We start from the raw sequence: 16,596 nt of genomic DNA on the forward strand, positions 1-16,596 counted from the left end.
TCTTTTTTTTTTTTTTTTTTTACATACGTTTGACTGTTCCCTGGAAAACCTGTTGTATTTCATGGAGTCTGTTTTTTTATGTGCATCTGCAATGAATCACCCTGTGGCATTGTATAAAGTCTACTTACCGTACTCACTAGAGGGAAAAAACAGACTTTTTCTCGAGACAGGCCAGTGTTTCTCATTTACCATGTTTATACGGTGATCATTTTTCATAATCACATATGATCATTTATCATATGGTCATATTTTAGTGAGAAGCTGTGTGCTTTTATTGCAAACACTGCCTTGGTCTTGTTTTGGAGAATTTACACGTTTTGTTTCTTCCACAATGAAATAAAGCGATTTATTGGAGAGACATTAGTTGTGACAGAGTGATAAACAGGTGGTGAGTGTCAAAATGGTGGTGCATGCATACAGTGACTTAAAAGGTAAAAAAAACTGCTAGAATTTTTGCCCCAAATGAGTCTACACCCTATGACTTTAGTAACAAAATATTATGACATTTTTTTCTAAATTACAATTTTACTGTAGCCTCATGAACAGCTTTCCCCTAATATTCTTCACTTCGCTTACGTTTTACTTTCATTGTTTAATGTGATATGGACTGAGAGTTGTTCTGGGGTCCCCCGACCTCGAGCGGGCAACTCGTCTCCCCCCTGCCTTACACCCGAGGCTTGTATGTGCCTCTGTGTCTGTACTTCTGGCAATAAACCCGACTTTTTGGAATTATTAAGCAAAAATAGATACATGCTGTAAGTTACAAAATAATAATCGTATGAAAGGTGAGCGTGTCATGACAAACAGGGTTTTTCTCAGTGTCTGGTGGAGGGCATAGTCGATGCCAGTAGACGTGACTGTGGGAGCTGCGGAAAGTAGTCAATCCATCCAATCACTAACTGATCACAAAATCAGCCACAAGAGGGTACTGCAGAGCAAAACAAGAAATAACTCTCATCTTACTAGATATACTGTATTTAATCATTTGATAATAAATATCCTGTATACAAAATGAAGGCTGTTCGTCCCCCGTGAGCTTCAACAGAACATGCCACAGTCGCCTGACAGTGCTCAAGTCCCATAACCAAATCTGCGCTTTCATCATTTTAAGACCGCATCAGGAGTGAAATTATATTTCTTCACTGAGAACAACAACATTCATATGTTTTATAGAAATAGTAGAGAGTAGCAATGTCGTTTGACTGCCTGTGAAATGTAATGAAGAAAGACTCAGTGTATTCACATTTGCTGTCGTGGTTTCTTCACCAACTGATCCTACAGGTACTGTGAAGTATCACATTTGTGTCTGCTTCACTATCCTTTATTATTTTATCAGATGATGAGATTTAACCTCTCTGGAGGTATACTCAATATTGAAAAAGCAAACTCTATAAACAATATCCAAGTTATGTGAGTAGTTACCAACAAATAAGTAAGGGGGCAAATCCGGAACTATTTCTAATAAATAAATCATTAACTGAATATTTAATATATATCAGGTATATATATATATATATATAGATTATGATCAGTTATTTAAGAACAGCCTGCCTTCTTGCTAATGTTTAATGATAAGTTAGGTCTAAGTTATAAATTAGATCTATGAACCTACATAATAATCAATGAGTGCATCATTCTGTTATCTCTGAATCAGCTGCTGAGGTGAAACCAATAACCAGTAACTTACTTCCTTATAGGGGTTATTTTCATGACCCTCTGGGGAAAAGTGGTGCATCATGTAGCCTTCTTACTGGTACGATTACCCAACTTTCTGTTTACCTTATAACCCTGATTACATTTTTGTGCCTCCTGAAGTAAAGTAGAACATTAAGCTTTTATATAGCAATCAAGTTTTTGCTGACAAGGACTGACTCAAACTACAGACAGCGGGATTTCTAATTGTCATAATCAGAGTATATTTACAGTAATATTCACATCTATATGTCATGTTATTGGTTACACAGCCGTAATAGATACAAACCAGCTAACTCTTAATTACGCAACAGGGTCCATCACTCAAAAATGTAACCAAACTAAGTGATAGATTGAAAGCTGATGAACATTTCCCCATATATTTTGAGTGTATGGATCGTATATATATACATAGGAAAAAAATTTAAATCCTTCACTGCATGTTACATGGCAAATATACATTAAAAGACTCACTATATCATGGTTTGCCCAGCCTTGTGGAATAAGAGGATGGGTACTGCCCTGAGTCAGACTGATAGAGGAGTAGTCACAGGGCAATGTGCCATTTTTTATCTGTCAGGATGTGCATTTCTGTCTGTTTAGACTTTGACAGAGTGCATCTGGAAACTGATGCTGGCATAGTGGATCTGCTCTGTGGGAGGGTTGACAATGGCATAAACTGTCGACAGTATGCCTCCTGAGCTTGCCTCCTGGTTCTGCTCCTGTATGTCCTCATAATCGTGATCTCCACGATTTTCCTGGGGAGGAGAAGGGGAGCGGTGTTACTGATGCAGGTGTGGTACACGTATGCAAACTCATAAACACAGTAACACACGCAGACACACACCTCTGTGTTTTGTCCAACGTTTGGGCTCTGCTCTGATGATCCCCCTGAAGCACAACACGCTAAGACAAAGAACATTTGCATTGTTGTAAACAGCAGGATATTTTTGTATCTGTTTGCATTCAGAGTTAGTCCTCACAGTCAAATTCCCATCCCTCACCTTGTGTCCTGGGGAGTTTGTGTCTGTACAGTATTAGTACAGTCACAGCTGTCACTAACAATGCCAAGCACGTTACCACATAGCCAATCATGCCTGCAACCAAGAGACAGAAGTAGAAACAGCTATGGAAGAAAAACAGTCAGCAGAGTTTCATTTTTTCATTGTCCTCAGAATTCATGCTTAAAGGAGAGGATGTTTCAGTGTGTGTTGGTGCAGTAGAAGTGTTTGTATATGAAGGGAGGTGTGAACAGCAGCTGTTTATTAGCAGGAATCAAAGTGATGAGGTCACCAGAGTTTGAGTGGTCCTCACGGAGGGTTGTTTGGGATGGTGCTGCTGTCATTGGCGTAGTCGGAGGACCCGATTTTCTGGTTTGGCTCTGTCTTTCAGCTGTGGGTGTTGCGTAAAAAGCCAGAAGGTTAGAGATGTGAAGAATAGCATACAAATGAAAATAATGCACACAGAAAACACATGCACACACACACATATGTTTATAATGCAGGGAGCTTGTCTCACTCCATCTCCCTTTTTTTTTTCACTCCAGGTTCTTTACCCCATCATTATTATTATTTGGAGCGATGGAAGAAGTATTCAGCCCCTTTATTTAAGTAAAACTAGCAACACAGGAATATAAAACTATTAAGTCCTACAGCCAAACCCTTACTTAAGTGAAGTACAAAATTAAAATATCAAAAGTATTAACATGTAAGCGACATTTTAAAATTATAATCCTTAAGGTTTTCGTGAACTCAGACTCCATATTTGATTCTATTTATGGCTGATATTTCTTCTGCAATAGCCATTCAATGTATGCACATTCTGTACTTACCTATTGTAGCCTGCTTTTCACCGCTAGTGTACTGTTTTGCCACCGTTTGTAGCATTACAACGCACCCGCTGTTACCATGATAACCACAAGTGTCCTCAAATCAACCAGGACTGAAATCTTTAGGATTACAACTTTAATGTAGCAGCTGGTCGACACAGAGCTCATTTTAACTACTCTACTGGGAGTTTTGTCAGTAACAGTTCATAAAATTATATAAACTGATCATAGACTGTATGATCAATCTCAATTTGCAAAGTAACTAGTAACTGTAGCTGTAAATAAAGGTAGTAGAGTAGAATTGGCAGAAAATTAAAGTATTCAGGTAAAGTACAAGTATCTCCAACACAAACTTGTTCTGATCAAATCCTTTTACTGCACTTGGTGCATAGGTACAAAATAAACAAGCTGCAGTAGTGTGTGATACTAATGTTCTCAGTGTACTCACCTACAAAAAGGTGGATTTTGGTGGATTCAGCATGGTGCCATTTTCTGTCAGAGCCACACCAGTATGTCCCAGAGTGGGCTGTGATCGGATTGTTGATGTACACATAGAAGTACTTCTTTCTCTTGTTATCCCTTATATAAAACCTGCCTTTCACCACAGCTCTTTCCTCTGCTGTTGTTTGTATTAACTGCAAACAGCTGAAAGGAGTCTCACCCTTGCACAGGTATTTCATATTGTTCACACGACTGTGTGGATAGCGATACAATATCTGTGCAGTATCCCCAGTGTCATGAATTTTTGCTGTCGGTGCAATGTCATCCCAGTCTAAAACAGAGAAAGTTCAGCTCAAGGCTCCCACTTTTCTAGACACTAAATGATATTTTTCTGTAGAAATGGTTTTTTTTTAAATGTTTATAAGCGTGTGTTGTTTTGGTTAGTTTTGAAACAGGATGAATAAAACAAGATCAATACTTACTCAAAATATGGAGCTGGATCTTAGTTAAACAATCAGTGGAACTGTCATTGTTCATGTCTTTTACAGCACACTGGTATCCTCCGGCATCGTCCTGGGTCAGCGTGGAAATGATCACAGTGTAGACTCCTTGCTCTTTATGGTCTGTCATAGAAAACCTGTCTAGTTTTGTGTAATTTGAAGTGTATGTTGATATCAAATTTATACAGTGAAAGTTTTTATCCTCTTTGCAGAAGTATTTCACTTTGCTTTTTTCCCCTCTTGGATATGTGCAGTTGATGGTAAAAGAGCCTCCAAGATGTGCCGCCTGACTCACTTGTGCACTCTCACCTGCCAGAGAGTTGAAGCATGATTGAGCATGAACTGAAGGCCAACCTTTTCACTTAAGGTAGTAATAAGTTTTTATAAATCTAATTGTCTTTACATTCCAATACCTGAAGGATCAAGTCCTACTAAAACCTGTCCACACCACACACAGCTGTTTTCTGGACTATCATGTACACAGAATCTATCTTTGTCAGTGGTAGACAAGGTATTCAGATCATTTTATTTTTTACTTTATGCCCATTAAATGTAAAAGTCATGTACTCAAAGTCAATATATAAAGTATCAAAAGGAAAAGTACTTGTTATGCAGAACAATGGCCGCCATTATATTATATTATATTATATTATATTATATTATATTATATTATATTATATTATATTATATTATATTATATTATATTATATTATATTATATTATATTATATTATATTATATTATATTATATTATATTATATTATATTATATTATATTATATTAAATAAGCAACAATCAAAGTAAAAAAACATTTTTTGTTATTATTTGTTAAAAATGTTCCATCAAGACTGAGTGGATGTGGCTTCATCAGACAAACTAGAGCCCCACCCGGTTTAAAGCGAAAAACACAAACGTGAAGTGAATCTCTAATGTGAAGTAAACAAAACTGTTCAAACTTTGGCCAAGCATGGTGTGTTCATATAGAACCCCATCACTCACAGTAAGAAGCAAATGGGGCCAACTGAATTAATGACATGATTTCAGGGCATTTAATCATACATGAATATGCATTCATAAGTATCATGTTACTCTTGCAGTTCAAGAGGCAGCTAATTTTAACTACTATGCTGCAACGTAACTAGGAAGTATAGCTGTCAGATAAATGTAGGGTGTGGAAAACATTCCTCTAACTGTAGTGGAGCAAAATTATAAAGTAGCAGAAAAAAGAAAAACTCAAAATACAAATACCTCAAAATATTATATTCTATCATATATTTTAAATACTTAAAAACAGTGCCTGAGTGAATGTTCTTAGCTACTTAGTTATTTTTATTTTGACATCCAACAAACTAACTAATGTCTCTGTGCAAAAGTATTTTTGCATGACGCTTTTCATCTTTATTATACTTACAGTTCATTCTGACAGGTTCTCCTTTATTTCCTGTCACAGAAAAGAAACTAACAGTAGCTGTCATAAAAAAATGCAAGAAAACAAAGTTATTTTTATGTTTAAGTCAGCAGGTTTTAGCCAAAATAAACTTCGCACTCATCAAAGACACAAGCACAAACAGAACAATAATATTACCTGTCATTGAGTATATAATGACTTTCAGTGGTATTCTCATTGTCTCAGTCCAGCTTTTTCCAGTTTACTATAGTTTAAATCAGAATTGATCAAATATTAAGCCAAATTTCTCTACAGCTATTTGTTATGACATCAGTGCACTCTACTCTGATCTTCCTGTTTTATTCTCTCAAGAACATAGCTTAGAACATTTGCATTTCTAAATGAGGCTCTAGGTCTTTTTGTGATGAGAGAGAGGGTGAAACAGAGAGGGAAAGTGCTGACTCATTTTTAGAGTAGTTAGTCCTGTGGTGCTTCTCATAATCTCTACATCTGTTTACATGTAAAACCTAATATATATGTACCTCACAGAACAGTGTCCACGTGTTCCCAATTACCTTAATGATGATCAAAATCACATAAATCCACCCATTATGTGATGAACAAAAAGCGCAGCGCAAAGGAATATTCAAAACTTGCCTTAGTGCTCGATTAAAAACCTGCACGAACATATAATCCTTGTATGAACTGTGTGCATATCTGTCGTGCAGTCTCATTTGAAGTCAAACAAATGACAGTGCACTGTTTTTATTATTGTAAGAACTCATTACATCACATGAAATACATTTTGATTTAAGCCATTCAGACCCATGCCCCTTTGTACTGGACATCGAATATGAGTCTTAGCCAATTAAAATGCACTGTTTTAAAGTTTGACCTTGTCCTGCTGACTAAGTACTTTAACTAACTACCTAACTAACTCTAATGAAGTAAATGTCAAATAAATGTCAAGTTTTGACATAAAAGTTGACGAGATTAGCATGGCAGACAGAAAAAACAGGAAGTGGAGTATCGTTTTCACCTTTTAAAACATGAGTTTAGACATACACAGACCTCACTTCCTTGAAATGGATATAATATCAACTTACTAAATTCATCCTATTAGAAGTTAATTTTACATGTTCCTCAATGTGGAGGTTTTTTATAATTACACTTCACATCACGATGGAAATCAAAGCTAGGGTGACATAAAAAGGTGCCTGATTAAAACATAAATGTGATGTTTTACAGTCAGTATTACATCATGTCAAGTTACATTCCATAAAAGCTGACTTTTACAACTATAGCCTGTTTTTTTATTCTACATTTTTTACATTTTGGCAAATTGGCACCATTAAAAGTATGCCGAATTAGCTAGGATTGTAGTGTATCCATATAAAATATGCACAGTACTTCGATGCTGAACAAAACTTCAAATTCCGGTGAATCACACTTGCAAGGAGCATTTTTAATTGTTTAATTCTTGGTGGGTTTGCTCCTACAAACCTGTGTCTGATATGGCCATTAGCTTACAGTGGCTAATGTTAGCTAATATTAGTCATGTTTGGTTGATTTGGTTGACAGTACTGATTAAAAATTCAATATATAAAGAGTAAAAAGTAGAAAACTTTCTTGGATTATGTGCCAGGTGAGGAATTTTCATTCAAGTCAGTGGGGGCCATCTTTGAGTCCGGTATCCAGTTCCTATAATGCATCCATGAGGTGTACTCATGGAAAATGTTAGCAAGCCAGCTATGAAGACACAACACGTAAAAAGGACAACTTTAGAATTACTGAGAATTGCATTTCTCATCCTTTGGTAGGGGTTAGCCTCCTCCCCCAGTCCACTGAACGCAGAGAGACCGAACTGATATCAACCCACCTTCTGATTCCCAGAGAGACAGCTAACAAGTCGAGCCCTCAGTGTCAAAGTTATGGGGCATTACTGGAGTTAGTAACAGTAATTTGTATAGAATAGAATACTGAAAAATCAAATACAATTACTACAAAGCATCACTAAGTAATGCGCTACAGCCCAACTGAAGACTGACATACTGTATTATTACCTTATAAAGTTAATATGACAAACGATCTTTTCACACATTCAGAGGACACAGTGCAACATTATTATTCATTTGGAGTCGTGTTTCTGTCTGAAATTCCCTCTCCTTTACCTCTGTTTTTAGTCTCTACTAACACCTGATGAAATACCTGGCTCTTTAACTGCACTTTAACTCCACTAGTTTATTAAAGCCTTTCACTGAAAAGCTCCGCTGTGGCCAAAAATTATGCTATGAAAGTGGTGAGATTGACCCAAAACAGTAAAGCTGCGACAATGATGACAGATAGTGTCATTACCAAGACTGTTTGGATGGAGGGCTAAGAGTCGGCTATTCCCCAACAAAGATTTTTTTTAAAAACCATAGAACTCTGATTTGTCCCGAAAAAACTCTGTCACTGAGTAAAAGTAGCCAGACAACGGACAGAAAACAGACTGAGAATCAGCATATCTTTGTTTACACTCAAATAAACAGCCATCCTAAGCCACATAAAGATGTATATGGAGTATATAAATCATTCTCTGAAAGATAGGTGTTTCTGAACACAATAAGTTACACAGTGTAAATAACCTGTAGTTCTTGCTGGTCCTTGATGATCTGAGGTGACCGGCGCAGGTTTGACAGGTGCAGGAGCTGTCAAAGAAACACAGGGAGGACTTGTTCAGGGAAGAAGAATGAATACAAGGGCAGAGATAGAAAGAGAATAGCTAACTTTGACATACCTTTGTAGACTTTGAGCTTGGTTTCTTTTTTAGGATTAACTGTGTATGCATCTATCTCACACCATTATGCCCCATCATCATTCAGGGACAGGTTATAGATGGTCACATGTAGGATTCTTTTCGTGGTGTCATCAAATAAGTAGTATTTCCCTTTTTGTGTTGTTCCTTTGCACTTATCTGTGTTTTTAATGAGATCTTTTTATCAACACTGTAGGGATGTAATTTAGAAACTGGCATGTGATGTGTTCAGTAATCACCAGAGAACAGCCAAATGCTGACAAGAAGCATTTTCCTCATTGTTAAATTTCCTCTTTGTTAAATTCATTTTAAGTTTCCTTTTGCGTCTTCCACTTTCTCTGCCCTTCACCAGCTCTCAGTCCATCTCACTAAGTTTAAATTCAACCACAGACATTCATTCTTTAAAAAAAAAAAAAAAAAACACTACTGCAGCCCCATAATGAACAGGAAGTTCTGTTGATAATCATAAAGTTTTGGTAAGTTAAGTTTGAGCTCTGGGTGAGACGGTTCATATTACTGAGAACTTGATATGAGCCTCTTTCCTAATATCACAGTCTTAGTTTCTGTCTCATCTAAGAGGTGTGTGTGTGGTACTAATTGTAGGTATATGGTGGGTGTTAACATGTTTCACTTCTTCAGTATAATCAACCGCAAACAGATGGTCATGGAAAAATACAAAAATATACAGAGACATTTTTTTTTATTGCAGTAAAATCTAAAATCTAATGGACATGATGTATAATTTTCATGAATTATTTTTATGTTATCTACCTCTGTCTCATAATATCTGTCCTGCTTGAAATAAATTAATTCAGAATTATTTAAATACAATATGTACAACAACCTATGAATTTAGTCTCAGAAATGTATGGTTGCTCCTTGCAATGGGTATTTGCCGTTTAGCATAACACACACTCTAACAGCAGAAGAAGATGTGGCATGTCACTTCGAAGATGATCAGCAGTTATCTAGACATTGCAATAGACTTCGGATTTGTCTGCTGATATTTGTGCAATCGTGGAGTATGTGACCGCTGCAGCGGGAGGTGTGACACTGCGATAGTCCTTGTGTTTGTTGAAGCTGACAGTGGAGTAAAACAGGCTGTCTGGTTGGTTCTGAGCCTCTCTGGCGTAGTCTCTGCTGGTATCTTGGGCCTGACCGGCCGACGAGCTGAAGATGCCTATGGTCCTGCCGTCCGTGTCTTCGTGCTTATTAGCTGTTGAGGAGGCAGTGGTGATATGGTGTGCGTCTTGTTTCAGGCTGGATGGTGTTGCATAGACTATGTTATCGTCCTTTCCTGTGTGGAGAGCAATGATATATTGACAAAATTTTAAATTCCTGTGAAATTAAAATTACAATTTTCACTTTGACCTTCTGAAAAACAATCAGCACAGGAAAGTAACGTTTTACATTTACAGTTCTGAGAAACTTGCACTTTACTTGACTATTTCTATTTCATGCTATTTTATCATTCTACTCCAATATATTTATTTAACAGCTTTAGTTACTTTGCAGAGTCAGATTATTAATAAAAAATCTAATGAACTAATGAATTATCATGTATCATAATAAATTAAGCTACGGAGCAGTATATAACGTAATTAAAATGACCCCCTATCAAAAATAAGATCTTTGAGTCCAATGCCCAGTTCTTATAATACATCCTTGGGTGGTTGCTTGTAGTCGTTGCTAGTGTGTTTTATAAGTGGTTGCTAAGTGGTTGCTATGGCTCTCTGAGAGTTGTTAGGGCTTCATGAGATGGTTGGCAGGTACTTGTTATAGTGATGCTAGGCCATTGCTGGGGTGTTTGGTGTGGCTGTTGCAGTGATTCTGGGCGTTTTCTACCATGGGGGCTTGAAATTGCCGTCATATTCTGAAAACATTCTTAAATGAGTCTGTTTGTTTTATACCAGAAGATGCGCCAATGTCTCTGTTCCGATGTCTGAAGAATATGAGCAGTAATATCGCCAGAGCCAGCAAAACCAATCCAAGACCTGCTCCGATATATACCAGCTTCTCTGAAAAAAAGACAACATCATGTCTCAGTGATGATGTATAACTCAGGACTGTCTCTCACACACCTACATATCTACACACTCCCAGACATCAGCCTACGAGGATGTGATGCACTAGTATTAATTCCCTCACTTGTAATTGAATGTGGCAAGTTATCGTCAGCGTCCTGTACGCCTGCTGAAAGAAAGAAAAAAGAAATAATTAATGCATGTTAATTTTGTTTTTTGTCTTGTCTCTCAGTCACATTTTGTCTGCTGTGTTAGAGTCTAATTTCTTTCCTGTAATATATTTCTTCTGTTGCAGAAAAGACAGACAGTTTAAGACAGTGAGTGTTGTGAAATATCGATCACAATATAGTGAAAAGTAAATGAAACAAAGCTTATTCATCACTTCTTGTATGTAATGAATAATAACAATGTCAAAAACGCTATTCTTATACAGTTCTGACTCAACTCACCCTTTATAACTGTGAGGACTACTTGATTGTATGTGTCCAAACCAACCCTTTCTATTCCACACCAGTAAGTTCCAGAGTCATCCTCTGTCAGACTAGAGATAGTCACCACAAATGTGTTTCCTTTATCTTCAATACTGTACTTCCTCTGTGAATCTTTATTCTCTCCTCTGGAAGTTATTAGGACGTCTTCATTTGTACACGCTTCCTTGCAGAAATATTTGACGTTGGAAAATGCATTGGCGTGAGTGCATGTTATTGGGATCTCCTGTCCCACCTCTCCGGTTACTGACACAGCTCCAGTCTCCCATAATCCTGCACGAAACACATAGACAGCAACAAATTCAGATCTTCATTGAGTTTTCAACCGGCAGTTGACCAAATTAGTTTCTGCATATTTACTGCATATTACACTCTCATACCAACCTGATAGACTTACCTTGTTCTGTAAAGCAGTGGTTCTCAACCTTTTAAGCTATTAGTGTCCCACTGACAAAGATTCACTATGTTTATGAGTGGTTGGCAGTTTATTCTGTTTTGACTCTTTAATTTGAATATTTTAAGAGGCCTCAAGAGGTAAAGCTAGGCAGTATTTCACAAAAAAATAGGTGTTTGAGAAGTCTGAAAACATAACAAGAATATTATGTAGTACGCTTTGTATTTTTTAACCATGACAGTCGTTTTGTGGTTGGGGACAGCTGCTTTAAAGGTACACTCTCTTACTTTTGTTACAGCTCTCAACAGCACCTACAAATCTCAGTATTTCCAGCCCACTCAAAGTGTTTTAAATGTCAACAAAGTTTAAAAAAACACAGCAAGTCAATAGGAATTACTGTGAGTCAGGAGGCAGCACTGGTCCCTCTAATAAAATCAGGAAAGTAAGTTAAGAAAAACAAGAAAAACAGTCAAAACCACAAACATGCAAAACAGAGAGACGGAGAGACAACGTAGTAAATCTCACTAAACATACCTCCCAGAAGAGAGACCAAAATGAGGAAAGTCATCTCCATGCTACTCATACTATTTTTACGTCTGTTACTTTCCTTGTTTTTTTTATTATTTCAACACTAAATGAATTACAGCTCTTGTCTCTGTCATAGGTTCCTCTTTATTATTGCACTTCCTATGTTTAGGCAGCTTCCTCTGTCTACACTCCTCACCAAACCCACGCAGAACATTATAGAAGCATCAGAAAATCCCTCCCATCTCCCGCCGGACCCATAGTGAATGTTTAAGAGGTAATAGTCCAGTAAACAAGTACCACGTAAACACCCTCAGATATGATCACCTGGTTTATTTATGGTGAAATTTATCATAAAGCTACATGACACACTACTCGTCTGGGTGGAGTTTGTCAGCTGACAAGTTGAGATTCCTGCTCAGACTGGGGTCTCTCTTTTCAGTTTTTCCTTTTCTTTGGGCCATGAAAAATGGCACATTTTCATCTAGAAATAACAAAACACAGCAAAAATGTACATTGTAAATACTTGACTTGCTAAAGATCCTGAGTTGTTAACTTTTGAATTGGTCAACTTTTCTTTCATCCACGCACAGTAAAGTATAATTCTGGTTTATTGAAACCTTGATCTCATTGATGCAGTTTTGGCCACCATTCCTATCATTGATAACACTCTAATACTTTACTCAACAAGATAAATCAGCAAGTAGAAATCTATATTGACTGATGGAAACGATGGCCAAAACTTCAAAAATAAGACCCAAGTAGTAAATAAACGTAAATTATAGTCAAACAGTTAATCTGCTATTCAACTCCCAGATGTCATTTTTTAGGACTGCTTTTTCCACGAAGGCTGTAATAGACGTGCTCCTCCAGCCGGCTGAGATCCAGATGATGGTACTGGCAGAAGTGCCCTGGTACATCCACATCAACATATTCACCGGGGCCGAGATTGACAGCGGACTCCTGCTGCTTTGATGTGAAGTGGGTGCAGAGATCAGGGGGTGGCATTGGTACAGCTGAAAGATCAGCACCGTCTGGAGCCGAAGAGGTGCAGTGGAGTTCTGGCCCAGTTCCCACACCAGTCATTATTGTCTCATAGTCACATGATGTCTGTGGAGTGAACACAAACCTGCTGAAAGTGAACTGCTTCTTGCATGAGATCAAATTACTCTCTTTATGAAATTTTGTTAGTATTTACTGTATTTACTGTGGTATTTTTAGTAGGCAGACAAAACTAAAAATGCTTTCACACATGCACCGGACATTAAACAGACTTTACCCTGCCAGCTCCCTATTACAAAGTCTGCGTAATGTCCGATTGAGCCGAGGTGTGAATAGAGCAAGTCATTGTCTGGAGAATTTACAGCGAGTGGGTGGGAATGTTGATGACGTTTCTATCATGCGACTGGCGCGAAACCGGAAGAATACAAACATCTGAGGGTGAAGAAGAAGGATAATTTACACAAAGACACCGTCAAAATTGTCGAGCTGGAGAGACAAGTTTCAGGAACCTCTGTTGATAAGGGCCAACACCAAAATCCTCAGACAAATACAAGGAATAGCAAGAGATTTGGTTGTTTATGATGTGAACATAACACTGCGATTTCCGCAGCGTACCTTTTGGGTCATGTCCTGCCTCCTGCATGCTCTACCCTGGCGCCACCGATTGCCTAAACTGACACGGAGGATCTGCTGTTGTGTGCTATGTCTGTGAAAGGGCAACTCCAGACAATGTCATCGACATCGAAGCTAGCAGCTTAGTGCTTTGAGCTAAATGCTAACATCAAAATGCTAACATGCTCACAATGACAAACATAACATTTTGATGTTAAATATGTACAATCTTTTCTACTTTCGCCATCTTAGTTTAGCGTGTTGACATGTTAACGAGCTAATCATCAGTAAACACAAAGTACAGCTCAAGATGATGGGAATATCATTAGTTTTACAGGTATTTGGTCATAAAACCAAAGCAGTGGACAAATTGAACTTTTGACCTGATAATTTTGGTGAAAACTCCAAGTATCACCAAAGTTATAACAATTCATCCTGAGAGGCAAATGAATGGGTGTACCAGATTTAATGGTAATCCATCCAATAGTGGTGGACTGATCGAAGGACATTGCCATCACTAGAGCCACGCTGCTAGCATGGCTAAAAAAAGTCTCTGTCACGCACAAACCTCCCTATCCTGGCGTGGGCCTGATCTTTGGTGTTTAACAGCCCGCAGAAGACAAAGTGTAAACAGACACACAAACACCATCGCTGCCACACACATCACTGCAGTCAGGAACAGCGGCATGTTGAGCTCTGCAGGAAAGAACGACAAGTGAAGTTTACTTGGCAGAGGACTCCCTCACACACACACACACACACACACACACACACACACACACACACACACACACACACACACACACACACACACACACACATAAAATTGTTGCTTGTTTTAAAAAGGCACCAAAAAGATAATAAGTTTACAAAAACTACATCTCTAGTTGTAATAACCTGTAACAACCCCTAAAAAGTATCATTTTCATAGAAATAGAAAGTTCAGAAAATAGGAACATGTAGAGTAGTGAGAAAAGTAACTGGAGTTAGTTCTCATTTACAGTATGAATGGCCGTTTCACAATCAACAGGTGGACATATAAGGACAGAATGTCAAAAATAAAAAATGTTGGTTGTCAGAGCAGCTAGACTTTAAATCAGTTCTGTTACTTGACTTAACAGCTTTCCACAGATAGCCAGGTAAAACTATACAGTATCTGTCTTGTCACATTGCCTATTTCATAAAGTAACTACTAACCACTAACCAAAGACCAGATTTTATTATATGTATCTGAAAGAAATATGCATAACTGAGGACCATGTGTAACCAGTTAACATAGTGATCTTTTGCTGTGACATGACATACTGTACCTCGAGACACATTCAGTTGTATGACACCGATATGATCAGGGAGTGAGCTGATGTCCACCCCACACCAGTATGTCCCGCGGTCCTCTGGGACGAGTTTGGTCACCTTGATGATGAAGAAGGCTCCAGTGGTGTTGTCGTACAGAGAGAAACGTCCATTTGTCTCCCACTGGTTGTGTTTGTTTGTCCATATCAGGTGTTTATCGCTGAGGTCAACACAGCAGAGGTACTTAGCATTACTCTGCCAGCGTTTTGGATATTCACATCTGAAGTACACCGTCTGACCCTCCACACCGGTCACAGCTGTGGGTTTGGCACTGATCACAGCTGTCAGAATAAACTGTGTGAGTTGCATCATTATTTTTGTTTCAATAATCAGTTTAACTCAACTTGAGTCTGTCACAGCATCTTAAAAAGTCTAAATCCATATGGTACAGCTCACCTTGGGTTTGCAGTACAGTGATGATGACAGTTACAGTTGTTCTCCATGAGATCCAGGTTGCTCCCATCACTCCCAATTTACCTTCAGTCCACATGGTCAGATTCTCCCACAGCTGCACGAAGAGGCAGAAACCTGGTCCAAAGATTCTATCTGTGTGATCAGGTCTGCTGCTATCATGTCTCTGTGTTTAAACCTCTTCCTCTTTCATGAAGAAACCTGTCCACACATGACACTCAACCTGTGAAAGTGAATTGCGGCGACTTGTGTGACTCAAAACTGATCTCTGGGTGTCTTCATAGACTATTTTCTACACAAAAACACCCAGACTTGGTTCAGTCTGCTGCATCCTTCAAAGCCATCCCATCTTCCTCTGTAATTAAACCATGTTATCACAAACTGCACTTGTAGTATTTGGTACCACTTCCTACTATGTAGATGTGAGAAGTATCAACACCAGCCAAAGGGTTTTTTCACAATGTGCCACCCAATTACTGACCTGCAATTTATAAATAAATGATTAATTAACAATTAAAGCTATAGCAATCAATATTTTTCTACTGACGCTGGACCAAATGACTTTGTATCATGTGAATGGTTTCACTTGTGGTGACGGATCACCACACTATGCAGTTAGTAGCTCTATGGACCTTTTTAGCATCCCACTGGTTTGTTTTATAGCCTGCAACTTCACTGTAATGAAATATTCTCACCACTCTCATTAGAGCTGATGCTAGCCACAGCAGGAAACTCTTTCAGTTTTCTTTAATAAACTAACTGTATGCTAACTGCCCAGCAGTAGCAGTCTCTAACTAGTGAACACAGTGGAGCATTTAGGTGATAAAGAGCAAGATATTTTTCTAAGGAGTTGGTGGAGACAAAAACAAAGCTAAAAGACAGCAAATAAGCCAGGTTGCCAGAAACAAGACTCCAAATCAATGTTAAAGCTGCTCACTGTTTGCTGCATGTGGAGATAGGCAGCTCTAGGCTAACACATTCGCCATACAGCTTGCTCGGCAGCCCTCAAGTTGCCAAAAACTAAATAAATATTTAAATGAATAAACAAACAACACTTGCCCTGTACATGTTTTATACATTTATAAAGTATGCTTCATTAAAAAGGGTTGCCTGTCATTGTCTGTATTTTAACATGCATTTTTA

The 16,596-nt window shown here is 38.1% G+C and overlaps 1 protein-coding gene across 1 annotated transcript; it reads right to left on the reverse strand.

Moving 5' to 3' along the window:
• Positions 1-464: 464 nt before the first annotated feature.
• LOC120800738 lies at positions 465-15,681 on the reverse strand. Its single transcript, XM_040147034.1, has 17 exons — positions 15,439-15,681; positions 15,000-15,323; positions 14,258-14,385; positions 12,085-13,185; positions 11,118-11,429; positions 10,793-10,837; positions 10,555-10,662; positions 9,619-9,941; positions 8,461-8,537; positions 6,046-6,098; positions 5,872-5,928; positions 4,444-4,770; positions 3,885-4,292; positions 2,986-3,219; positions 2,697-2,789; positions 2,540-2,598; positions 465-2,450 (listed from the first exon to the last, which is right to left on the reverse strand). Exons 4-17 carry the CDS (start codon positions 12,131-12,133, stop codon positions 2,292-2,294), a joined length of 2,304 nt encoding a protein of 767 aa, XP_040002968.1. The 5' UTR covers positions 12,134-13,185; positions 14,258-14,385; positions 15,000-15,323; positions 15,439-15,681; the 3' UTR covers positions 465-2,291.
• Between the last annotated feature and the right edge of the window lie 915 nt (positions 15,682-16,596).

This window comes from Xiphias gladius, chromosome 15 (genome assembly GCF_016859285.1).
Source record: "Xiphias gladius isolate SHS-SW01 ecotype Sanya breed wild chromosome 15, ASM1685928v1, whole genome shotgun sequence".
NCBI lineage: Eukaryota > Metazoa > Chordata > Actinopteri > Istiophoriformes > Xiphiidae > Xiphias > Xiphias gladius.

Bases quoted from the DNA above. Each gene is read 5' to 3' on its own strand.
- LOC120800738 (XM_040147034.1), bottom strand. From the start codon at position 12,133: ATGAGTAGCATGGAGATGACTTTCCTCATTTTGGTCTCTCTTCTGGGA. The intron at 6,099-8,460 runs GTAACTTATTGT...AACTGGAAAAAG, and splicing joins CTACAGGTTATTTACACTGT to CTGGACTGAGACAATGAGAA. The intron at 2,599-2,696 runs GTGAGGGATGGG...TCTTTGTCTTAG, and splicing joins CAAACTCCCCAGGACACAAG to CGTGTTGTGCTTCAGGGGGA.